Source organism: Salmo salar, chromosome 13 (genome assembly GCF_965601325.2).
Source record: "Salmo salar chromosome 13, fSalSal1, whole genome shotgun sequence".
NCBI lineage: Eukaryota > Metazoa > Chordata > Actinopteri > Salmoniformes > Salmonidae > Salmo > Salmo salar.
In genome coordinates, this window is record NC_138303.1 from 50,136,974 (window position 1) to 50,164,926 (window position 27,953).

Sequence of the window (27,953 nt, forward strand, 5' to 3'; positions counted from 1 at the left end):
CTGAAAACAGCAGTTAGGAGAAGGCTACCTTCTAATCAGGGAGAACTGGAGCAGTTTGCACAAGAGGAGTGGGCCAAACTGCCAGTACAGAGGTGCAGGAAGCTCATTGATGGTTATAGGAAGTTCTTGATTGCAGTTATTCTGACCAAAGGCTGTGCTACCAAATATTAAGTATACAGTATTCTAAAATGAACTAGTAGTGTATATACTCATTAAGTATGTAGTATACAGTATGTTAGTATGGGTATTCAAACACAGCTCAGGTCTGAGGTAGGCGTTAGATTAAGCGCGTTTTCAAGTGGAACGTTAACGATGGTTTTGGGGAAACAGCGATATTTAACGATGCTCCTACGGTTCCAACGATGAATTTACCCTTAAGACGCGTTTGAGAAACCGGGCCCAGATCACAATAGCCTTCTTCTTTGCTAATAAATTGTCAAATAAAATATTGGGTTTAACTAATGTAAAATAAACTTGTTAACTGATTCTGTAGTCGCCGAAATGGTTTGATTCTCAGACATTAATTAACACTGTCCATAAAATGGCTCAATCCATAAGAGGGCGCACAAGTGTAACAGTTAGGCTACAGCCACAAACCATATTTCCATACATAGTATTTATGCGAGTAATGTCATACTATATACTAAAAAAATCACGACAGCCAACAGATAATTTGTTCTTTCAACATGGCGCGATATTTTTGTGTCGGCAAATTAATTCTGCTAGAAATGACGGCGGAAATTCCTTTATGCGCAAATATTGATATAATAAGCATCGTATAAATAAAAATTTAAAAAACAATGAAAGAAAATTACAAAAAAAGTGTTAGAAAAACAGCATCAGCTCTCACATTTGTAGTCACGATGATAGGGAGTAGTCCTCCCACTATTACTCGGGAAACCATGTAGTTTATTAAGCTACAGATGAAATAGTTTATGATGAACGTAACACGGTGATGAAAGTGCACGCTGATCATGATGCTACTTTCGAATAGGCTAAATATGGAGGGTCTGATTCTGGTGACATGACGATCGATGTTTGACAAATCAAAATGCTCTCGCATTGCATCTGCAAACTGTTGGCAGAGTAGACACATTTGGTATTTAACGCAACAGTGTGTGGCAAAACTATCCGTAAGAGTTAAATGCGATGGAAACACATTGAACTTTAGATTTTATTCGGTACATAAAAATTTAAGCGAAATAGTACATTTTGTGTGCAGTCATCACCCACTGATTTTTATCTGCAACAAGTTAGTTTGGTCAAAACACCACTGGTGGGGAAATGCGCATATTTTCTTTTATGCAGATTTTAGAATCTTCGCATGCAAATCTGTCGCCAATTGGATGGAAAACTAGCTGCTGAATGACTTCATTCTAATCATAACAGCTGCAAATCGGTCTAAATTTGGCTGTAGCGTTCTGATTGTGGATTACGAACAGCTCAATCTGGAAGCCACATTGTTTTTTTTACTTTTACATTTCATTTTGGCTAATTAAGAACAATGTCAGAAGTCACACATTTCAACTCGAGTGCTTTAAAGAAATGTGTGCATTTCCTGAATTTGAAGCAGTAATTTCATAAAGCCTATATATGGCCCAAATAACTGGAATATTTTACTCCTAAATCATCAACAGGTGTTTTGGACCAGGCCAGTCAGCCCTGACAGTGCGCTTTCTCCGCCCAGTACCGTCGGTAACCATAGCGAACACAATCATCGGAAACGCTCGAGTCCAGAATGACGAATCTTAAATGTTGCGTGAGAATTCCATGCATGCCAGTCAGGAGGATAGTTCATGCATGACACACCGCCGTAACCTGCTAGTTTCTATCGATTGGTGAATCCCAAATGTGCCATGGAAACTTATGTCTTCAAGTGAGGCCTGTTGATACAGGTTTGTTTAGTTGCCTGATAGTTTATATCGTGGATTAGAATGCATTCAAGTTACGGATCCATGATGGACCTGGGCTCGGAGTACGTGAAAATTAAAGCGCACTACAGCGGGTGAGTGTTTGTCAAGTCGGTTCTGTCCTCGAAGCTCAACCTGTCACTCGATTGTGTTCGTAACATAGGATCGTAAGAAAGGCAACGCTGCTCTCGGATCAGCTCTCTCCTTTCAAATCTTACCTTTACATTATTCCACAATACTGACGACGGATCAGCTCCTAGAAAGATATCGCCTATAGCTGCAAATACTGAGGCGGCTTATTCTAACGCTTACCCTGTAATAATGCGCAAAATCATAATTAAATATATTGAAACAAATTAGACAGTAGCCAACAAGTAGCAAAACATAACTTAATTGATTGAACATGAAATGTATTTCTATCATGTAAATAGGCCTACAGTCTGCTGTACTTATATTTGAATGCGTTCAACTCGGTTTAAAATTGTATACGTCGATTGTATCACTTGCAACTTTATTTGTAGTCAACTTTGTTGAAGTTATCCGTGGTTACAGAGAGGCAGATAAACCATGTGATTCTGTTTAGCGTTAATCTTCTGGTTATAAAGTGACGCGGGAGGGCAAAAAATGTTGCGATTCTACGAGTAATCTGAGGCAGGCGTTAGATTACGAGCGTTATCAAATGCAACATTAAAACAATAATATTTGAATTGAGTTAATTACTCCACTATAAACTAAAGTGTTCTGCTAGCCATTGTGAATGGGGAGTTCAAACTTTAAACATTCCACAGGTGGTTTAGTCTTCAATACAAAATCAAGAGACCTGGGTTAGGCTAAATTCATCATTATAACTCCGTAGGATCCTCGTTAAATCTCTGAGGTGGCCTCCCGAGTGGCGCAACGGTCTAAGGCACTGTGTCTCAGTGCTAGAGGCGTCACTACAGACCCTGGTTCGATTCCAGGCTGTATCACAACCGGCCGTGATTGGGAGTCCCATAGGGCGGCACACAATTGGCCCAGAGTCGCGCGGGTTAGGGTTTGGCCGGGGTAGGTCCACATTGTAAATAAGAATTTGTTCTTAACTCGCCTAGTTTAAATAATTCCCCGAACCATCCCCATTAAAGACCTGGTTTCTAAAATTCGAATAGTTTACCTAAATTCAGTTCGTGACAAAACAAGCAGTTAATGTGTAGATAATTATTGTACCATCTAAACCGCTGTAAATATATTTTCATAAACACAAATATTGTATTTTCAGCTGTTTTGAAGCTGGTTTACAAAACCAGAAGTAAAAGACACAAGAATGGGAAGCATAGAAATGGAACACCTCTGGCGCTTCTCTTAGACTTGCTTTCGATGAGAATGAAAGATCTATAACTCACATTTCTAAGTCAATTTGGTTGGGTCGCTCAAAGAGTTGCATATTGTAGCTAGCTTCCTTTCTTTTTTGACAACAGACCTGCCTCAACTGAGACACTTGAAACAGTTGTTTTAATATGCTAAATTACCCAATTTGCAGCCTAGTCTGACATTTCTGATTTACATATCATTTATCACAAAGTAGTTTGGATGTAGTGAACTACAAACTTTAGTTAAGTAGAATATTTTTTATTAAGGGTCACTTTAGTGTAGCTTTAGTGTAGCTCAACTTCTTCCAGTGTGAAGTAATTGTTTAGCTTGGTAAACTATATTTTCAGAGTAGCCTCCCAAACACTGATAGCCTATGCTACATGTTCAAAACTGCTATACACTGACTGTCACAGATGGAAAAACAATGTTGTGAATGAAATAAGTCTAAAATTGTCATTATAGCCTTGGGGCATTTAGGTAGCTCAAAGGCACTTTTGGGATGGGTGCAGGTGGGATGGTCACACTTAAAACGAATTACAACTTATAAAGGGTGGCATAAAAGGTCCTTATATCCGATGCTTTGTCAAAAGTAGCATAACCTTGTCACACTTTATATAGCATTTATATGACATTTGCAATGATTTCTGGAGCATCTATTTAGGTTTAAACTGGGTTTATAATGGCTTCATAAAGCCTTAGCACTTGGTCCCATCAAATGTTTATCAGAAATGTCAATGGGAAAGGAGATATATGGGACAGTGACAAGGGTATGTGTGCAAATGCATCAGGTAAAAAATTGTCCATAAACAACCCTCTTTGACCTCTTGACATGATGGTCATATCAGAATGTCATGGCTATGCCATGTTTGATAGCACCTTTCTTATTCACCTCAGGCCTAATCATCACTAAACACATTCAGAAAGTTACAATGTGTATTCAGCTACATTGCATAATTCACGTTCAAATGTTGATTCCTTGAATCACTGAAGAATCATTGGCACTTTCCAGGTTTGCAAAAGTGCAGTGATATCAGTGCTGAAGGGTTTATTGTAGGTGGCTGAAGCTATTATTTAACAGACATGTAGGCCTGTGTGTCAAGTGTTGCTGAGAGGGGCAGCCAAACAAATCTGGGCCTGGCTGTTTGGATAACAGTCAAAGGGAGATAAAGAAAGTGCATAGTAGTTTGCTTGATGCAAAAGTAGGTTTAACTACAGAAATAAGGTTATTTTGTAGGTAGATGAAAGGCATGGTGGGTTACGAGATTGAGGGATACAGTGCTAATAATGGTGAATGAGGATGCCACTGTAGCTACTTGTCAATATTTCATGTAAGAATATGATTCAATATCATATGGCCAAACATCAGTGTTCTGTATTCACAAAGTGTCTCAGAATAGGAGTGCTGATCTAGTATCAGTTTTGCCTTTAAAATCATAATGAATAAGAGCTGATTCATTGATCCTAGACCAGCACACTTATTAGATGCTATGTGACTACAGGCCCATATTCTCACATTTTCTTTTGCATTCTGGAGATCATTCTGGAGATCTTCACAAGTTTTTGGTTGTTGAAACAAATTCATTATGCCCTTTTATTTTCTCCGGGTCAAATACTCAACTTATAATGCTAGTCATATTTTTTTTGGATAGCTCCGATACAAATTTACAGTGTAGAGGTTATTTCTGATTTGCCTTCGGGTTGTTCCATTTGATTTCACCTTCCATACATATTTGCACTTGGTAGAGGTGGTCAGAAAGTGACATTTTGGAGCTGAATGCCAAAATATTCAGAGATGGGTGCTCAAAGTTGACACATTTTGCATACCCCATCATACCATGAGACATCCGTGTCTTAATCACTGGAAAATATAAACTGGGGTTGTCAAACTATTTTATAATTTAACTTTTTTTTTAATAACAATTATTTGCCTAGCAGCTACTACCATACTCCATTCAAAGGCACTTAAATATTTTGTCTTGTCCATTCACCCTCTGAATGACACATACACAATCCATGTCTCAAGTATCTCAAGGCTTAAAAATCCTTATTTAACCTGTCCCTCCCCTTCATCTACACTGATATGAAGAGGATTTAACAAGTGACATCAATGAGGGATCATAGCGTTCACCTGGATTCACCTGGTCAGTCTGTCATGTAAAGAGCAGGTGTCCTTAATGTTTTGTACACTCAGTGTACATTGCCATGGAAATGATTGCATCACAATACCAGGCAGCCATTACGAGTGTACCCATGAGTTTACCAGTCAAATTGCCAGGGTTAGAGTTTCCAAGCCTGTGCTAGTCCTATCTGTGTGCTGCTGCATTTTTATTTAACTAGGCGTTGTGGGGTGTGTTGCAAGGAGCAACAAAGTTTCATGTTGTTAAGAGTCCATGCTACGGCAGAAACTAATCCAACCGCACGAATGCCCAGCCATCCTGTCTTCAGTCAGTTGTTATTTAGAAAAATAAAATAATATATTTATACTTTAACGGCTATGACGGTTTTTATATTTTCATGATGGACTTCATCCATAACCGTCAGTTACACAGTTATATGGTAATGGTATCAGCACCACCAGTTTAAGATTTTAAATTATATCAAATTCAACTGTTTATCATTTCCAGTGATGACATGGATTTTTTTTATTTTACCTTTATTTAACCATGTAGGCTAGTTGAGAACAAGTTCTCATTTACAATTGCGACCTGGCCAAGATAAAGCAAAGCAGTGCGACACAAACAACAACACAGAGTTACACATGGAATAAACAAACATACAGTAGAAAAAGTCTATATACAGTGTGTGCATATGAGGTAAGATAAGGGAGGTAAGGCAATAAATAGGCCATAGTGGCAAAATAATTACAATATAGCAATTAAACACTGGAGTGATAGATGTGCAGAAGATGAGTGTGCAAGTAGAGATACTGGGGTGCAAAGGAGCAAAATACATAACATTATGGGGATGCGGTAGTTGGATGGGCTATTTACAGATGGGCTATGTACAGGTGCAGTGATCTGTGACCTGCTCTGACAGCTGGTGCTTAAAGCTAGTGAGGGAGAGATGAGGCTTCAGTGATTTTTTTGCAGTTTGTTCCAGTCATTGGCATCAGAGAACTGGAAGGAAAGGCGGCCAAAGGAGGAATTGGCTTTGGGGGTGACCAGTGAAATATACCTGCTGGAGCGAGCGCTACGGGTGGGTGCTGCTATGGTGACCAGTGAGCTGAGATAAGGTGGGGCTTTACCTAGCAAAGACTTATAGATGACCTGGAGCCAGTGGGTTTGGCGACGAATATGAAGCGAGGGCTAGCCAACTAGAGCATACAGGTCGTAGTGATGGGTAGTATTGGTGACAAAACGGATGGCCCTGTGATGGGTAGCTTTGGTGACAAAACGGATGGCACTGTGATAGACTGCATCCAATTTACTGAGTAGTGTTGGAGGCTATTTTGTAAATGACATCGCCGAAGTCAAGGATCGGTAGGATAGTCAGTTTTACGAGGGTATGTTTGGCAGCATGAGTGAAGGATGCTTTGTTGCGAAATAGGAAGCCGATTCTAGGTTTAATTTTGGATTGGAGATGCTTAATGTGAGTCTGGAAGGAGAGTTTACAGTCTAACCAGACACCTAGGCATTTGTAGTTGTCCACATATTCTAAGTCGGAACCGTCCAGAGGATGTATGGTGTGTTATGCAAAATTGATCAACTTTGAGCAGCTATATCTCTTGAATGTTTTGGCATTCAGGTCCAAAAAGGCACTTTCTGACCACTTCTACCATGGGAAAATATGTATGGAAAGTTTTGTTCAAATCAAAAGGGTTGCGGTCAAAAAGTGATCGAAATCAAATGGAACAATCCCTTCCCAATTTGAATTGATGTGACTTGAGTGTTATTGACGGGTTGCTACCTTGTGATAAGGACGTTCCCTCAATGTCTTGCCAACCATAAATTACAGAATCCTGATCAGTCACTACAGTGGATGGGAGTCAAGCCAAGCTCAGGATATACTCTGACCTTTGATAAGCTGTTTTTGAATATTCAAAATGTCAGCCTCCTTGATTTGTGGAGGCTCTGGAGGTCCCTCCATGCTCTAAACAAATCATTGTTTCAAGAAGAGACGCAGGGAAGATGGCAGTGTCCCTGTATGGTCTAGGCAAGCGGGCTGGTTTTATATAGTAACATAACATTACCCAATTAGCTTATTAACCAGACCTGCGGTGTGTTGAAAAGGTCGAAACAGTGCACAGACTGAATATTGACGAGAATAACTTATTTCTCGGACTGAATGCTATGTTTTGCATAGCCCTTCCTTTCTTTTGCTCATTGTATTTCATGTTTACTTTTTGTATCACATCAACTTTACAAACCCAAATGAACTTCAATAAGGAAGTGTGCATGCATGCATGCACAGGTAGGAAGTACTGTTCAAATTGTGAAGATTACAGCTCGACAGTTCCTAGTTATGCAATGGATATGATGCAGTCTGTGCTAATGTGGGGGAGTTGACTGAGGTAGTATTTGAATACCCAGAATTGAGTCAACCCTCTTTCTGAGCTCTCCGGATGCATTGGTAATTCCCAATTCTTAATGTATTTAAAAGGGGTGGGGGAGGTAATATTGTATGGCCCCGGTGGGCTGAGTGTCGGCTCGCAGACAGCCTAATCCTTTCAGTTGCCTAGCAACCTGTTATGAGTAGCCATATTAGTTCTCCTTAAAGGGATAGTTCACACTGAAGTCAAAATGAGTAGGGAAGAAGGGGACCATGTAATCTATTTACATATTGGCTAGCTTTCATTCCAGTTTGGAGATTGTAAAGGTCTCCTAATGCATATGGGAACTACAACCACAGATGGTGTGGTATATGGGTTCAGCTTGACTTAGACCACATTTAAGGTATGGGAAAAGTCTGGCAAACTTTCATTTCAGGTGAAATATGCCTTTAACTCAGTGGACTCTGGTGTGTAGTGGAGCTCCTGAGCTGTCTGAGACGGGGTCTAGGCTTTGATTTGTCATCGTGAATAATTTTACACCCTGCTCATTGCCAGGCGTTTGGGAATCTCTTCATGCATAGGTTCATGCTCTGACTTTTTTAAGCGTTTGATTCTCAGCTAATTATCCTGCACACTATACATGTTCAATTAAATCAGTGCCCATATGAAGTTGCGTTGAAGAACGGTCCCCAGGGAAGGGTTTACATGGGGCAAAGGACATTCCATTAAAGCCATTACTTTGATGAATCAAACCATTAATGGTTAAATATCATGAAGTACCCAGAACTGTATCCGTCCAGTTCTTACATGGTATTAGGATCTGAATAGCTTTGTGTACTCTCTGATAAATTGCTAGTTTATTAATTACATGCCTGAGACATGATATTGATGGGATGGATCGAATGGAATTTCTCCAGTGAGGATACACCTTTCAATAATTAGTCTCGAGCTGCTGGTGAATTGTTTTAAGCAGAACATTAGGTAGGAATATGAGGGTGTAATGCCCTTGAGAAACTCAGCTAAATTGATTAGTGTCAGGGAGAACAGTTCACAGAACTGCCTTTTGATGGAGAAATGAGGCAGAGTCATCTTGATAACTACTAGGCCTATGTTCTTATAAATAGGCAACTCCTGTGTAGAACGCCCTTGAGTGAATTTTCGGCAAACTGTGCAGAAGTGTGTTAGAGACCTGCTTCTCACCTGCACATGTTAATGCTATTAGCGACGCTGCCACACCCGGCCTAAAACATACTTGTACAATTATTTTGGCCACAAATCTGAAGCTCATAGATGATAAGCTGGAACTAACAGTAGCTAAAGGGTTGTTGCCCTTGTGTTCAAACAAAATTGACATTTCAACAAGGCAGAATGAAACAGTGGACTCAGCCAGAGTTTGTTGGGAGCCACAGTTGAAGTCGGAAGTTTACATACACATTAGCCAAATACATTTAAACTCAGTTTTTCACAGTTCCTGACCTTTAATCCTAGTAAAAAAAAAATCCCTATCTTAAGTCAGTTAGGATCACCAGTTTATTTTAAGAATGTGAAATGTCAGAATAAAAGTAGAGAGAGATTTATTTCAGCTCTGATTTATTTAATCACATTCCCAGTCGGCCAGAAGTTTACATACACTCAATTAGTATTTGGTAGCATCGCCTTTAAATTGTTTAACTTGGGTTAAACTTCCCCTAATAAGTTGGGTGAATTTTGGCCCATTCCTCCTGACAGAGCTGGTGTAACTGAGTCAGGTTTGTAGGCCTCCTTGCTCGCACACACTTTTTCAGTTCCGCCCACAAATTTTCTATAGGATTGAGGTCAGGGTTTTGTGATGGCCACTCTAATTTCTTGACTTTGTTGTCCTTAAGCCATTTTGCCACAACTTTGGAAGTATGCTTGGGGTCATTGTCCGTTTGGAAGACCCATTTGCAACCAAGCATTAACTTCCTGACTGATGTCTTGATGTTGCTTCAATATATCCACATAATTTTCCTACCTCAGGATGCCATCTATTTTGTGAAGTGCACCAGTCCTTCCTGAAGCAAAGCAACCCCACAACATGATGCTGCACCCCCGTGCTTCACGGTTGTGATGGTGTTCTTTGGCTTGCAAGCTTCCCCCTTTTTCCTCCAAACATAACGATGGTCATTATGGCCAAACAGTTCTATTTTTGTTTCATCAGACCAGAGGACATGTCTCCAAAAGTAAAATCTTTGTCCCCATGTGCAGTTGCAAACTGTAGTCTGGCTTTCTTATGGCGGTTTTGGAGCACTGGCTTCTTCCTTGCTGTGCGGCCTTTCAGGCTATGTCGATATAGGACTCGTTTTACTCTGGATATAGATACTTTTGTACCTGTTTCCTCCAGCATCTTCACAAGGCCCTTTGCTGTTGTTCTGGGATTGATTTTCACTTTTCGCACCAAAGTACGTTCATCTCTAGGAGACAGAATGCGTCGCCTTCCTGAGCGGTATGACGGCTGCGTGGTCCCATGGTGTTTATACTTGCGTTGTTGTTTGTACGGTTTGTATTGTTTGTACAGATGAACGTGGTACCTTTGGGCCTTTGGAAATTGCTCCCAAGGATGAACCAGGCTTGTGGAGGTCTACAATTGTTTTTCTGAGGCCTTGGCTGATTTCTTTTGATGTATTTTCTTTTCAACTGTATTTACGTCAGACATGTGTGGTCCTAGTCTGATTAATCAGGCTGTAATACTCAATTCATTGGTATATACAGCCTGCAACTAATGACTGCAAAATCTTAATGTTCCTTACAAGCTACAATGTTGAATAAAATTACATTTGAACTTACTCTACTGGACTGGTTGTCCGTGGTGTTGGTCCTTCAGATGGTCGAAATATGAGACTGAATAACCACAGGAAAGTATTGTTTACCCAACTTTTCAGAGCGCCGGTACTAAAGTTAAAATTTCTATCACCAGGCTCATGCGCAAAACCATGTAAACACTTGCTGACTTCAGTTGGTATGCATGCATTGTGTGCATGTACTTCTTCCGTCTTGTACAAGTGCCTTCGGTCATAAGCAAACGTGTGTACGCGATGCATGCATACTAACTTTAGTCAGCAGGTACTTACATGGATTTCACAGCAGCTCCATCAAGGTTGTGCCTCATGGAGTTTGAAACCTGTAGCAGCAACCATTCATGAAGTAAGTGTCTAGATAGTTATTTTTCTATTATCAAAAGTAAAGGGCATGCTAGTCATGGGTTTCACGCTTTGCACAATATTCGTTTGAAAGTTCTCTTCAGGGCCGATGTCTGAATGAACGTTCTACTACTCAATGCAATTATTTCAATTTAATTTTGAAACATGACATTAAAGGAGGTGAGTAATTAGCAGGAAAACCTTTTGTCATTGTGATGTCGCCAGAAAATGTATTTGCAGTAAAAATGTAGCTAGCTAGCTAAGATAGAGGGGACAGGAGGACCAGATTTTAGCTAGCTAGTTAACATGAGCTATTTTAGACGTACTTTAGATAGATGGCAATGTTGCCATTAGCTAGCAAAGTAAATTTTATAACCTAATGATTTTTTTCCTACTAATTATTTGCCTACTTTAGCAATGTCATTGTATTCAGGCCACTGTAGTGTTGCCTCATAATGTTAGCTAACGTAAACTCACTCACTTATGTACATCGCCTTGGTCCGTACAATTGACCTTATTTTAGCGCCCCAAAAACGGAATACTTCCAGATCAACTGTAATGTCAATACCATTGTAAAGCACAATTTCTCCCCTTTCCAACAAAATGAATGACATGACCTCCATGCTGCCTGTTTCTGCATAATTCAAGAAGACAATGAGCTCCTTCGGGTCTTTTTAAAAATGGCGGGTGGGGAAGCGAAACTAATGCGTGATAGTGAGAAGGAGAGGAGATGTGTGGGAAAACTGCTTTTTTTTCACTCGATCTGTCCAACATATCACCTTATCGCCTCTAAAATATAAATAAAACACTATAAAGAGTTTATATAATGTGTCATTACATACCTATTTGAAGGTTTGTGTAGAATTTGAATCGGGTTTTTAGGGCGGTGCCAAAGTGATCTTCAGAAGTAAACAGCGACTTTGAAAGTCATGATCGCATGCAGTGATGACGCAAAAAATTACTAGGTATCCCCCCTTACCCCCGTCACTGTCCGTTTCTTGTTTTTAAACGATGAGAGAAGTGCTACACCTGGTGGAGAGAGATTGTAAGACAGAAATAGTTGCTTTATGCGTGCTGTACGTTATGGCATGACACATCACGATGTAACGGAGGGTCAGTTTTTTTTTTTTTTCTACTTTTCTCCAATACTATAGAGCCATTACCATGTCGATCAACGCTTGAATAGAAACGTAGTTCACACCCCAGATTTTGAAGTCAACACAGTCGCTACAGTCCCTTTAGTTTTCTTTGTAGCCTTGTTTGAATGTCGCGGTTGCGCACATTTGTATGGAATGGGGTGAGTTTACGTTACCTAACTTAGCCAGCTAGCTCAATAATGAACTAAAGGAGCCTAAAGTTACACCTTATAGTCCAAGGACCTTACATGTTCTGTTCAGAGGCTGGCAGCTAAAACAACCAAATACTCCATCCAAATGTGCAAACGTGAACCGATTCTCAATTACGCTATGGTTCTAGAAACAAAGTCCTCTACTTTTATGTCACATAAAAACAATGTCAAAAATGTACACTTACTGTTTTATCACAGTTGCAGCCGACAGTATTGTTTTAGTGACAACACGTTTGTAGTGTCCGTCTTCCATTTACACACAGGTGTTTGGAGACACAGATAGCTAATTAGCGCAGGTATGCCTCTGTCTTCGTCTGTTTTCCGTAAACAAGCGCAGTAACATGGACATATGGCTGTGTGGGAACCCTAATAGCCCTATAAAGGTGTTTAATAATTTAAGTTTAAGTTTAAGTTTTTATTTGATTTATTATTTCTCGCTGATATGAAAGTTGTTTTCATAACCTTACTGTAAGGATGCGTTTTAACATTCAAAATGAGTGCTGGGGCTCTATACAAAACTCCCCCTGCCAGAAGATACTGTCGTCAATAGGTAGTTAACGTCTATGAATGGGTTAGCTAGCTAGCTAACCAAAGGTACTGATAGCTCACAAACAAAAGGGGGAGCCAAACTGTCTGCTGTTCAAACTGCAGTCAGTCAGTTACCCAAAACGAACCAAGGTAGGCTACTTGATTTGTTTTCTTTGACTGTACCAAATAACATGCTGAAATTGACAAATTGAAGTGTACTTGCCATTAGGTATTTGAGCCAAAACAAACTGGCTTGTGATTGGCTTAGTAGGTACTAGTTATCTAAACTCAGCAAAAAAATTATCATCCTCTCACTGTCAACTGCGTTTTATTTTCTGCAAACTTAACATGTGTAAATATTTGTATGAACATAAGATTCAACAACTGAGACATAAACTGAACAAGTTCCACAGACATGTGACTAACATAAATGGAATAATGGAACAACGGGGGGTCAAAATTAAAAATAACAGTCAGTATCTGGTGTGGCCACCAGCTGCATTAAGTACTGCAGTGCATCTCCTCATGGACTGCACTAGATTTGCCAGTTCTTGCTGTGAGATGTTACCCCACTCTTCCACCAAGGCACCTGCAAATTCCCGGACATTTCTGGGGGCAATGGCCCTAGCCCTCACCCTCCAATCCAACAGGTCCCTGACGTGCTCAATGGGATTGAGATCCGGGCTCTTCCCTGCCACGGCAGAACACTGACAGTCCTGTCTTGCAGGAAATCACACACAGCACGAACAGTATGGCTGGCGGCATTGTCATGCTGGAGGGTCATGTCAGGATGAGCCTGCAGGAAGGGTACCACATGAGGGAGGAGGATGTCTTCCCTGTAACGCACAGCGTTGAGATTGCCTGCAATGACAACAAGCTCAGTCTGATGCTGTGACACACCGCCCCAGTCCATGAAGGACCCTCCACCTCCAAATCGATCCCGCTCCAGAGTACAGGCCTCGGTGTAACGCTCATTCCTTCGACGATAAACGTGAATCCAACCATCACCCCTGGTGAGACAACTGTGACTCGTCAATGAAGAGCACTTTTTGCCAGTCCTGTTTGGTCCAGCGACGGTGGGTTTGTGCCCAGAGGCGAGGTTGTTGCCGGTGATGTCTGGTGAGGACCTGCCTTACAACAGGCCTACAAGCCCTCAGTCCTGCTTCTCTCAGCCTATTGCGGACAGTCTGAGCACTGATGGAGGGATTGTGCATTCCTGGTTATTGATGTCACTTGTTAAATCCATTTCAATCAGTGTAGATGAAGGGGAGGAGACAGGTTAAAGAAGGATTCTTAAGCTTTGAGACAATTGAGACATGGATTGTGTATATGTGCCATTCAGAGGGTGAATGGGCAAGACAAATAAATGAAGTGCCTTTGAACGGGGTATGGTAGTAGGTGCCAGGCACACCACTTTATGTGAAGAACTGCAACGCTGCTGGGTTTTCACTCTCAAGAATGGTCCACCACTGAAAGGACATCCAGCCAACTTGACACAACTGTGGGAAGCATTGTAGTCAACATGGGCCAGCATCCCTTTGGAATGCTTTTGACACCTTATGGAGTCCATGCCTCGACAAATTGAGGCTGTTCTGAGGGCAAAAACATTAGTGTTTCTAATGTTTGTTATACTCAGTATATACATACCTACTACCATACTCCATAAAAACAATTTGTCTTGCCAATTCACCCACTGAATGGCACACATACATTCCATGTCTACAATCCAGGTGTGAATGTGAGGGCAGGCAGTTGTGTATGATTTTATGGTTATGATAGTGAGGTATTGCGCTTTTGTTTTCATCTTTGAATGAGACAATGTATTTCCCTAATGTTCATCTTTCAATAAATGTATTGTTTTATTAATATTAGATTACTCATGTATTTATTTCCTCATCACATTTAAGACTCAATGGTTTCTGTTTTTTTGTTTTGGTCCAGATATGTTTAATTTACCATATGGATAAGAAAGTGTCTGAATCACAGAAAATTCCAGAGTTTTTTTTAAAGTATCATCATTCACTAAAACACATTTATTTTGTAAGGATCAGAATAGAAGTTCCTTTCACTGTGCGTTATATCTTCCAGAGCTTGAGTTGTAAAACAATAACTTAAGAAGGTACTTACATGCCATGATTTTGACTTTCCTTATAACCTTGTTTATGATCTGGATGTTATGTAATAACTGCCGAGAATTTATGAAGCAAGACAACCTTTCATTGCAGTCTCGTTCCTTTATTTACTTTCAGCAACAAACATTCCAAATTATGTAATTCAAGAGTGTTAACTTATTTCAATTTTTAGAATGAGTAATCTCCAGTATCATCAGTCTATTTCGCAAAATGATAATTTGGACTTTGATGACGCTGAAGATTATATCATGGGCCTCTGCGTCTCAGAGGCCTAACACAGCAAGTGAAGTATTACTGAGATGCAGAGGCCTATAATCTGCTCAGCAGATGATCATGGCATTCTGCAATGAATAGACAGGGTATAGGCCAGGATGGTCCACCATGCAAGAAGGCTGTTCTGGTCCTGCATCTTCTGATGACCTATTGAAAACAATTCAACAATGATAAATTAAGTTGCGTGCTGTATGCCTTTTGTTTTGATGACAAAACAAAGTATCCTTCACACCTGTGGAAGTTTGTCACGTTTTTCTTTTAAGGGATGAGGGCTTTATACAAGTCTATCAGCCAATCAGGGCTGTATGAAAATATTTCACATTTGTATCCCCATGCTCACACATTTGGACTGAGCATTTCAGAGGCTCAAGGAAAGAAATTATAAAAAAATATGATTTGGAGCATTCGGAAAGTATTCAGACCCCTTGACTTTTTATTGCCTTTTTCTAAAATGGATGAAATAGTTTTTTTTTTCTCGTCATCTACACACAATACTTTTATTTAACTAGACAAGTCAGTTAAGAACAAATTCTTATTTACAATGACGGTCTACCAAAGGGCCTCCTGCGGGGACGGGGGCCTGGGATAAAAAAATAAAAAATACAATATAAATATAGGACAAAACACACCACAACAAGAGAGACACAACACTACATAAAGAGAGACTGGTTAAGACACAACAAGGCAGCAACACATGACAACACAGCATGGTAGCAACACATGACAACAACATGGTAGCAGCACAAAAACATGGTACAAACATTATTGGGCAAAGTCAACAACACAAAGGTCAAGAAGGTAGAGACAACAATCATACAAAGCAGCCACAATTGTCAGTAAGAGTGTCTATGATTGAGTCTGAATGAAGAGATTGAAATAATACCCCATAATGACAAAGCAAAAACAGCTTTTTATAAACTTTTGCAAATGTATTAAAAAAAATACCTGGAAATATTAATTTACGTAAGTATTCAGACCCTTTACTCCAGTACTTTATTGTAGCACCTTTGGCAGCGATTACAGCCTCGAGTCTTTTTGTGTATGACGCTACAAGCTTGGCACACCTGTATTTTGGGGATTTTGTCCCATTCTTATCTGCAGATCCTCTCAAGCTCTGTCAGGTTGGATAGGGAGCGTCACTACACAGCTATTTTCAGGTCCTCCAGAGATGTTCGATTGGGTTCAAGTCCAGGCTCTGGCTGGGCCACTCAAGGACATTCAGAGACTTGTCCCGAAGCCACTCCTGCGTTGTCTTGGCTGTGTGCTTTGGGTCATTGTACTGTTAGGTGAACCTTCACCCCAGTCTGAGGTCCTGAGCTCTCTGGAGCAGGTTTTCATCAAGGATCTCTGTACTTGGCGCCGTTCATCTTTCCTCGATCCTGACTCCCAGTCCCTGCCACTGAAAAACATCCGCACAGCATGATTCTGCCACCACCATGCTTCACCGTAGGGATGGTGCCAGGTTTCTTCCAGACGTGACGCTTGGCATTCAGGCCAAAGAGTTACATTTTGGTTTCATCAGACCATAGAATCTTGTTTCTCATGGTCTCAGTCTTTAGGTACCTTTTGGCAAACTCCAAGCGGGCTGTCATATACCTTTTACTGAGGAGTGGCCTCCGTCTGGCCACTCTAGCATAAAGGCCTGATTGGTGGAGTGCTGCAGAGATGGTTGTCCTTCTGGAAGGTTCTCCCATCTCCACAGAGCAACTCTAGAGCTGTGTCAGAGTGACCATCGGTTTCTTGGTCACCTCCCTGACCAAGGCCCTTCTCCCCTGATTGCTCAGTTTGGCTGGGCGGCCAGCTCTAGGAAAAGTCTGGGTGGTTCCAAACTTCTTCCATTTGAGAATGATGGAGGCCACTGTGCTCTTGGGGATCTTCAACGCTGCATAAATGTTTTGGTACCCTTCCCCAGATCTGTGCCTCGACACAATCCTGTCTCGGAGAACTACGAACAATTCCTTCAACCTCAAGGCTTGGTTTTTGCTCTGACATGCACTGTCAACTGTGGGACCTTATATAGACAGGTGAGTGCCTTTCCAAATCATGTCCAATCAATTGAATTTACTACAGGTGGACTCTAATCAAGTTGTAGAAACATCTCAAGGATGATCAATGGAAACAGGATGCATCTGAGCTCAATTTTGAGTCTCATAGCAAAGGGTCTGAATACTTATGTAAATAAGGTATTTCTGTTTTTTTATTTTTAATAGTTTTGTTAATTTCTAAAAACCTGTTTTTACTTTGTCATTATGGAGTATAGTGTGTAGATTGAATTTTTATTTTATTTTTTAGAATAAGGCTGTAACGTAAGAACATGTGGAAAAAGTCAAGGGGTCTGAATACTTTCCAAATGCACTGTGTGTATAAATACAGTGATTTATTATACAAAGTAATGATTTATAAATACACTTTTTTTTTGAAAACTGCATGGGGGCTTTAATCACCTTGGGCAGTGTCTGCTGTTTCTGCTACAAAAAAAATAGATCAAAGTGAAAATGCTGAAAAGGTCAAATGTTGAATTTAGAATTGTTTGTTGTTGACATATTGACTTGATTGTATTTTCAATTTTTGTATGCTTAAATAATCTCTCGTGACAGATGTGAAACTATTTATTTAGCGTGTGCAAGATTTAGTTCCAGGTTCTGAGATTAAAGCCAAGATAAGGTAGGACCCACCATCAATCCATATTGGGCTACAGTTGATTAGCATTTATATAAGCAGCATTTGAATTCTAAAGTTCCACACAATTGATACAGTATATGTACCATTGTCAGCATGCACATCTAACCATCTGCGTATGCATGTACTATACTGTTTGTGCGTGCGTGCTTGCATGTGTCTCTGTGTAGCGAGTGTGTGTGTGTGTGTGTGTGTGTGTCCGTGTGTACAAGAGAGTGTGTTTGCTGGTGCAGTGTGGGAGGGTATTGGAGGAGTGCCATGTTGGGAGAGGATGTGCCCTGTGAGGGGAACTGGAGTCGTGCCTGCTGCTGAGGCCCAAGCTGTTCCTGTCTCCCTCCCCAGAGGAGTCAGAGTCACAAAACAACCCCAAATACCACACCACAACCTGTCAAATACGAACTATATGATTTGAACACTGTCTACCCTAAAATGATCTTCTGAAAATATAATTACTGAACTAGATCATTGCCCATATTTATTGAGCGGAGTAGGAGTGCTGATCTGGGATCAGTTCTGCCTTTCAATTCAGAATGAGTAAGATTATGGACAGGGGGGACCTGATCTTAGAATGATCCTGAATAGGGGTTGTGTGTTGTCAACAGTAACTGGTTCAGACAGTGGGGAGTTAGGTTGGCCTAATGACACTTGATGTTGAATATGAACACACACATTGTATTACAGGGTGCCCACAGAGTCATTGACAGACAGGTGAAGGTTCTTCAAATGGCAGGATTTCAAATCATAATAAAATGCAATATTAAAAGATACGGGATTAGTGATAATGGATTGTATGTGTGGCACTCAGTGGATGCTAAAGACCTTTACATTGTGCGAGCCGGAACGGCTCCTATGAGCCGATCTCATATTTCTGTAGCGTGAGGCAGCTTGATGTACAAACACACCCACCGAACAGGACGCTAGTCTATCTCCTTAATGCTGAATGCCAAGCAGAGACGCACCGACTCGGCCGGAGATCGAACTCCCAACCTTCAAATCTCAGGACGGACACTCAAACCACAAGGCCCCTGAGTAGTTACTTTACATTGTGTGGTACCAACCGTGAGGCAGTTGAGCTGAGTCCTGGGCTACGGTCCAAACTCTTAAAAGACGCACCCTATCCCCTCAGCCCTCAAATTAAGTGGACACTTCTGATGATGTATCATGACGTCTGATGAGTGTACACTTGCAGGGCAAGGGGTGAGGGAGGAAGGAATGATTTTTAAATGGACCGCCCTTGGCCGGAAATTTGTCAGTCGTTCATCTCGTGATGATTGTGTTTTCAGCCACCAGTAGCTTGTGGTTGCTTTATATGCCCTACAGTCAATTATGAGTGCATGTCTACTTATATTAAATATATAATTATTAATATACGCCTACTGTATGATAGCTAGCAAATGAATTATCCAACTAACGTTAGCCTGCCTAGCTGGAACTTCTGAAGAAGGGAAATATTTATTTCTACAATTTCCAAAAGATAACCAAACAAAAACATATTTAGTTTTTACGTAGTAGCAAAATGTCTTACATGTGTAAGTAAAAACAAATGCAAATAAGTATGTTGACTTCTCCATTGATGTTGTTTTTAAGTTTTCGCTGACTTTTCTAAGCGGATTGTCTCGAATTGAATTATGCGGAGTTTCAGGCCCCGGAGTGAACATAATAGTACACTCTCAAAGCCGACTGAAAACGAGGGCTGAGGGGCTTACGTTGCAAACTTCCCTTGCTTGGCTAATCATTTGGACCACCCTCCAAAATGTCGACGGGGATTCCCTCAAGGGCATAAGGCGAGGGTGTGTCTCTTAAGTGTTTGGACCCCAGCCCTGGTATTGACTGGAGTCACAAACAAAGAACAATCACTGGTGTCCACATCAATAGCTGAGAAACATAAGTGAAACCTGAATTATAATGAATGGTCTGCTCACCACATGCCAATGAATGTTAGCTGGATTTGCAATCCACTTATAATTAGGCTAACCTAGAGGAGTGCAGAGAGGACATATCAATAAATAAATAAAATCCTCATTATGTCAAGATCACAAATTATCTCATGATCACGACATGAAAAAAAGTTGTTTTGTTGAGATCACGAAATAAACTATAAATAGGAGTGGACACATTGATGATGGATTGACATTATGGCTGAGGCAGCAGAGCTCATGGTGGATCAGCGCATATGTTTTTATTGATTGTTACACTAATGGATGGTACATTTCATGTGATCATCATGCTTTCATTTGTGTTTGGAGTTCATTATCAGTTTATAAATTAGAATGTTAGCAAGGTAAATGTCCCTTACCTTGAGCTAAGAGCTCTTGGGGCATCTAAGCCATCATGGGACATTTTAAGCCTGTCTTCCAGGCTGTATGCCACCCTCAAAACCACAGCCAATCGCATGCAAGCAACAAAGCAGCTACAGGGCCTTCAGAAACTATTCATACCCCTTGACTTATTCCATATTTTGTGTTACAGCCTGAATTTTCTCACCCATCTACACACAATACCCCATAATGACAAAAAAAATAAAATTATGCAAATGTATTGAAAATGAAATACAGAAATATCTAATTTACATAACTATTCCGACCCCTGAGTCAATACTCTGTAGAAGCACCTTTTTCAGCGATTACAGCTGTCAGTCTTTCTGGGTAAGTCTCTAAGAGCTTTCCACACCTGGATTCAGGAGTGGAAAAAGTACCCAATTGTCATACTTCAGTAAAAGTAGAGATACCTTTTAATAGAGAATGACTCAAGTAAAAGTGAAAGTCACTTAGTAAAATACTACTTGAGTAAAAGTCTAAGTATTTGGTTTTAAATATACCTCTGTATCAAAGTAAATGTAATAGCTAAATTATACTTAAGTTTATAAATCATTTAAAATTCCTTATATTAAGCAAACCAGACTGCACCCTTTTCTTATTTTTATTTATTTAGGGATGGCACTCCAACAATCAGACATTTATAAATGAAGCATGTGTGTTTAGTGAGTCCACCAGAGGCAGTAGGGATGATTTTCTTAAGTGTGTGAATTGGACCATTTTCCTGTCCTGCTAAGCATTCATAATGTCAGGAGTAATTTTGGGTGTCAGGGAAATTGTATGGAGTAAAAAGTACATTATTTTCTTTAGGAATGTAGGGAATTAAAAGTGGTCAAAAAAAGAAATATATATATATATATATATATATATATATATATATATATATATATATATATATATATATATATCCAAAATAATGACTTAAGTAAAAGTACTTTACATTTGCCCATTTATTATTCTTCAAGCTCTCTCAAATTGGTTGTTGATCATTGCTAGACAACCATTTTCAGGTCTTACCATAGATTTTCAATTAGATTTAAGTTAATACTGTAACTCGGCCACTCAGGAACATTCAATGTCTTCTTGGTAAGCAACTCTCGTGTAGATTTGGCTTTTTGTTTTAGGTTATTCTCCTGCTGAAAGATTAATTAATCTCCCAGTATTTGGTGGGAAAAAGACTGAATCATGTTTTCCTCTAGGATTTTGTCTGTGCTTAGCTACATTCAGTTTATTTTTATCCTGAAAAGTTCCCCAGTCCTTAACAATTACAAGCATACCCATAACATGATGCAGCCACCACTATGCATGAAAATATGGAGAGTGGTATTCAGTAATGTGTTGTATTGGATTTGCCCCAAATATAACACTTTCTATTTTGGACAAAAAAGTTAATTGCTTTGACAATTTTTTTTGCAGTATTACATTAGTGCCTTATTGCAAACAGGATGCAAGTTTTGGAATATTTGTATTCTTTACAGGCTTCCTTCTCTTCACTCTTTCAATTAGGTTAGTAATATGGAGTAACTACAATGTTGTTGATCCATCCTCAGTTTTCACCTATCACAGCCATTAAACTCTGTAACTGTTTTAAAGTCACCATTGGCCTCATGGTGAAATCCCTGAGCGGTTTCCTTCCTCTCTGGCAACTGAGTTAGGAATGAAGCCTGTATATTTGTAGTGACTGGGTGTATTGATACACCATTCAAAGTGTAATTAATAACCTCACCATGCTCAAAGGGATATTCAATATCTGCTTTTTATTATTTCGAAAACCTCCCTGGTCTTTGTGGTTAAATCTTTGTTTGAAATTCACTGCTCGGCTGATGTATGTGTGGGGTACGGAGATAAGGTAGTCGTTCAAAAATCATGTAAAAAAATGTTTAAAAAAATGTAATTGCACACGGAGTCCATTCAACTTACTAAGTGACTTGTTAAGCACATTTCTATGCTTGCTATAATTTTGACATTTATGCACTTGCTATAACAGTGGTTGAACACTTATTGACTCAAGACATTTCAGCTTTTCATCTTTTTATTAATTTGCAAAAAAATGTATAAACCTAATTCCACTTGTCACGTCCTGACCAGTATAGAGGATATTTGTTATTGTTGTTTGGTCAGGACGTGGCAGAGGTTAGTTTATTTATGTATTACGGGGTTTTTTGGTCACTGGTCTATGTTTGTATTTCTATGTGTATGTTCTAGGGTAGTTTTCTATGTGTAGGTTGGGTGCTGAACTCTCAATTGGAGGCAGGTGTTTCTAGTTGCCTCTGATTGGGAGTCCTATAAATAGGTGTGTGTTTTGTTTGTCACTTGTGGGTAGTTGTTTGATAGCACTGCTTTTGTTGAGCATGCTTCTCTGTTCCTGTCGTTAGTTTGTTTATTGTTTTCCCTGTGGATGCTTTGCTCGTATATATTAAAAAGATGAGTATCCACATTCCGTCTGCAGTTTGGTCCATTCAACACAACGCTCGTGACACCACTTTGACGTTATGGTGTATCGTGTGCAGTCCAATGACAATACAGCTCAATTTAATCAATTTTAAATTCAGGCTGTAACACAACAAAATGAGGAGGAAGTCAAGGGGATACTTTCTGAAGGCACTTTAAATTGGCTAGTCTTGTTAGCTAGCAGCTTGTTATATGCTGGTTGTTAGCTTGCATAAGTGATATGTGTATTATTGTATGGACACTTACCATTTCTATGGATAATATTTAAATTAAGTGGGTGAGCTCTATTCCTCGAAGGCTGATCAGTTTCAATAGGAGCCTCAGAGGCTGATGTCAGGATGCTGCTTTGGAGGCTGTTTCATAGACAAAGCTCCTTGCTGGCAGATTAGCAGTCAGTGCTTTATGTCAAATAAAATAACATTTTATTGGTCATGTACTGTACACATGGTTAGCAGATGTTATTGCGAGTGTAGCGAAATGCTTGTGCTTCTAGTTCCGACAGTGCAGCAATATCTAACATGTAATCTAACAATTCCACAACAACTACCTAATACACACACATCTAAGTAAGGAATGGAATAAGAATATATATATATATATATATATATGGATGAGCAATGACAGAGCGGCATAGACAAGATGCAATAGATGGTATAAAATACAGTATATACACTACTGTTCAAAAGTTTGGGGTCACTTAGAAATGTCCTTGTTTTGAAGAAAAGCAACAACAAAAAAGTCCATTAAAATAACATCAAATTGATCAGAAATACAGTGTAGACACTACTGTTGTAAATTACTATTGTAGCTGGAAACGGCAGATTTAAAAAAAAATTATAATAATTGAATATCTACATAGGCGCAACAGAGCCCCATTATCAGCAACCATCACTCCTGTGTTCCAATGGTACGTTGTGTTAGCTAATCCAAGTTTATCATTTTAAAAGGCTAACTGCTAATTAGAAAAGCCTTTTGCAATTATGTTAGCACAGCTCAAAACTGTTGTTCTGATTAAAGAACAAATAAAACTGACCTTCTTTAGACTAGTTGAGTATCTGGAGCATCAGCATTTGTGGGTTCGATTACAGGCTCAAAATGGCCAGAAACAAAGAACGTTCTTCTGAAACTCATCAGTCTATTCTTGTTCTGAGAAAGGAAGGCTATAACGTGATAAATTGCCAAGAAACTGAAAATATTGTACAATGCTGTGTACTATTCCCTTCACAGAACAGTGCAAACTGGTTCTAACCAGAATAGAAAGTGGGAGGCCCCAGTGCACAACTGAGCAAGAGGACAAGTACATTAGAAACAGATACCTCACAAGTCCTCAACTGGCAGCTTCATTAAATAGTACCCACAAAACACCAGTCTCAACGTCAACAGTGAAGAGGCAACTTCGGGATGCTGGCCTTCTAGGCAGAGTTCCTTTGTCCAGTGTCTGTGTTCTTTTGCCCATCTTAATCTTTTCTTTTTATTGGCCAGTCTGAGATATGGCTTTTTCTTTGCAACTCTGCCTAGAAGGCCAGCATCCCGGAGTCGCCTGTTCACTGACTTTGAGACTGGTGTTTTGCGGGTACTATTTAATGAAGCTACCAGTTAAGTCTGTATGTAGACAGCACTCTCTCTGAATTAGTAATGGCTGTTTAACAGTCTGATGGCCACAAATACACTTGTTCAGCAGGGACTGAATTCTCCCGCATATCAAGTGTGACAGGGGTTTTCTTGGTTAAGGAATAAGAATTACTTAATTGCCAAAGTTTGCCTCCATGTTTGTCTTCATACTAACAATGCACAGCTGGAGCAGCTGGATAGCTGGTGTATTGTAGAATGCAGCTGTGAGGTGGCAGAAGAGTAGCCTTCTGTCTCTTGCTTCTGGCTTGTAGGAGCCACTGTCTGTCATTGGACTCAAACTGGTCTCTGTATAGAGAACCATACATGCATATTGTAGAACTAGTCAGTATAGCCCATACATACATAGTAGTTGCATTAGCTACACCATAGCACCTGCTATCCATAGCAGAGAACCATAGGCCTGTGCCAGTGTCATTGATCCAAGCAAATGAGAGTACTTTACAGGGATGAGTTGATATTGAACATGAAGTAATGATAAAAGACTAGAGCGATATCTGAATCAGAGTGACTGTTGGTTGACTTGAGTGTCCACACATTGTGTTGCAGCTTGTTTGAGTGTGTGGCGCCCTCCTCCGGTGGGGCAGAACATGTCACTGCACAGGCCGTCACATTCGCCACAGGTCATTTCACATCCTTATATTCCTTGAGATCTGTTTATCACATTCAAATGGCAGTCAGGGAGTGTTTGATGATTGAATGTCCGTAGCTGTTGTAATTCCCTATTTACAAAACATTTTGTCCACACATCTATTCAGACCATTAACCACTGCTGAAGAAGTTCCTCCAGAGAGGTCTAAAGAAAATACAGTGACTGAAGTGGGTGTATTGAATACATGGCTGGCTTGGGCATCCAGACTTCCATTATTTAAGCCATCTCGACATTGACTGAATACAATGGGTGTAATTCCTTTTGCCCAAACCCTGGTGTGAAGCAATGTGAAAGAGTGAGTGTGATTTGAATAATATGATATTATTTATCCTGTGTGTGCAGGGACATGCTAATCACGGACCTGGCTGCCACAGTAACCTACATGGGACTATGTGAGGAGGTGAGGGTGATGTGCAGCCTGGCCCAGCAGCAGCCAATCACTCTCAAGTGGATCGACGATGAGGGTATGTTGGTCTCGCACCGGTGGGTGGGGAAAAATTCAGTTGTCGCTAGAGTAGACAAGATGCTACGCTAGCTATGACCTGCTGATCTTGACTACATGTGTATGAAATAAGTGAATAATCTGTGTTTGTGTCCCATAGGAGACCCATGTACCATCTCTTCTCAGATGGAACTGCAGGAGGCCTTCCGGATCTACAGCCGCAACAGGAAGTCAGGACTCCTGCTGCACGGTCAGTTAGGGCTCTGTCTGTCTGCACTCATTCCTCTGTCGCTTTACCTCTACTTCTCTTTTCACCTACTCCTCTCTGTTCTCTTTTCACCTCCTCTTCTCTGTTCTCTTTTCAACTCCTCCTCTCTGTTCTCTTTTCACCTCCTCCTCTGTTCCCTTTTCACCTCCTCCTCTCTGTTCTCTTTTCACCTCCTCCTCTCTGTTCTTTTGTCAGCTTTTCCTCTGCAATAATTTTACTATTATCTCAATGCAGATAATTTACTTTTAATTCAGTGGTTTAGGATACATACACATTAATTTGAGTAACCATTAGTCAGTATGCTCAGAGGTTTAGATTGGGCATGTCTCTGGATATTCATAGTTGTCGTTCATCATTCTCTTGCAGTCTTCCCCAATATCCCAGTGAAGCCAGGTATGCCATGTCCAGGAGAAGACCGTGAGTACTAGTGCTACATATTATACACATGTATTACACCTGGTTTCCCCGGAGGTGATAACATGTTAACAATCCGTAAATTCTCGTTATTTTTAGAAGCGTGAAGCAGCTTTCTGTAGCTAGCTAGCAAACAAACAAGAGTATTAGCACTAGCTAACTGATTGTAAATTAATTTAATAGTTGACTGTGAAATGAAACAATTCAGTTATTTATAGTTAGTTAACCACCTTTCCTTCACTCTTTGGTACAGTAACATGGCATGCTCCTCTACCTTCGTGGTGTTCAGTGTTCATGCCACTAACTGGCAGTTCAGATTCCTCATCCTGACCTCGAGGGGGAAACCAAGGCAGCCTGGATACAAGGTGTTTAACAATACCGCTTGTCTGGCTGTCACAGAAAATTAGACCACCTAGAACAGTGATTCCCAAACTGTGGTGCGAGCGAGGGGTCGGCGTCTGGCTTTAAACTTACTCTTGGAAGTTGTAATCGTAGAATGCACAAGATGCAATTTTGAAATTGGGTAGTGCATCATCAGTACCTCTTTCCATGTTAGTCATTACATACCTTAGAGAGATATTTACAATTTGTCAGAAACTTCCAGATCAACTAGCCCATGTCAGCTGTTTTTTTTCTTTCGTTTTTTTAGCCCATTGATATTGTTGTAATTGTTTTGTCACCCAAATAACAAATGAATACACATTAGACATAGCAAAATGTATAGAATTGAAAGAAAATTGGCTTTAAAACTGCAAAATGATCTCCACCAACAAGAGGGATGTGAACAGTTTGTGTCATGAACAGAGCTTGTGCACATAGAAACAGACATGGTGCGTGCGCGATGTTCCCCAATGCTGGAAGAGGGGCCCCGAGTGAAAGAGTTTGGGAACCCCTGACCAAGAAGGAAGAGTCACATTAGAAGCTGTTCCCTCACACTGTCTCGTCCCATACGTCTCTCGAAATTGCCTGCAAACAAACAGAGGTTGGCCTAGTTCACCAGCCTGTACATACTCAATATCGGTCCTCAAGGGTCCAAATGGGGAATATGCAATTACTGCCAATTGATCTGTTCATTGACTGCAGATGTTAGAAAGACAACCGGCCACCACTTACGTCACTTGATTTCCTCAGGGGCTTAATAGGCTAGCAACTATGTTATTATACTATACTGTGCATAGAATCCATTATACAAAAGAAAAGCATACGGTCGCTATTCAATGCATTCGCAAAGTATTCAGACCCCTTCACTTTTTCCACATTTTGTTACATTACAGCCTTATTCTAAAATGTATTAAATTATTTTTTTTACTCATCAATCTACACACAATACCCCATAATGACAAATCGGAAACAGGTTTTTAGAAATGTTTGCAAATGTATTAAAAAGAAATGTATTCAGACGCTTTTGCTATTAGACTCGAAATTGAGCTCAGGTGCATCCTGTTTCCATTGATCATCCTTGAGATGTTTCTATAACTTGATTGGAGTCCAATGATTGGACGTGATTTGGAAAGACACACACCTGTCTATATAAGTTCCCACAGTTGACAGTGCATGTCAGAGCAAAAACCAAGCCATGAGGTCGAAGGAATTGGCCGTAGAGCTCCGAGACAGGATCGAGGTACAGATATGGGGAAGGGTACCAAAAAATGTCTGCAGCATTGAAGGTCCCCGAGAACACAGTGGCCTCCATCATTTTTAAATGGAAGAAGTTTGGAACCATCAAGACTCTTCCAAACTGAGCAATCGGGAGAGAAGGGGCTTGGTCAGGGAGGTGACCAAGAATCCAATGGTCACTCTGACAGAGCTCCAGAGTTCCTCTGTGGAGATGGGAGAAGCTTCCAGAAAGACAACCATCTCTGCAGCACTCCACCAATCAGGCTTTTCTTGTAGAGTGGCCAGACGGAAGCCACTCTTC

General features: G+C 40.3%; 1 protein-coding gene across 1 annotated transcript in view; it reads left to right on the forward strand.

The window, feature by feature from the left end:
* Nucleotides 1–1,689: 1,689 nt before the first annotated feature.
* LOC106567356 (protein kinase C zeta type) overlaps nucleotides 1,690–27,953 on the forward strand; it is a 140,237-nt gene continuing 113,973 nt past the window's right edge. Inside the window, exons 1-4 of the mRNA XM_014136502.3 lie at nucleotides 1,690–2,005; nucleotides 25,254–25,375; nucleotides 25,514–25,603; nucleotides 25,988–26,038. Of these exons, the coding sequence (XP_013991977.1) occupies nucleotides 1,935–2,005; nucleotides 25,254–25,375; nucleotides 25,514–25,603; nucleotides 25,988–26,038 (334 nt within the window). The 5' untranslated portion in view covers nucleotides 1,690–1,934. The remainder of the gene's footprint in view (nucleotides 2,006–25,253; nucleotides 25,376–25,513; nucleotides 25,604–25,987; nucleotides 26,039–27,953) is intronic.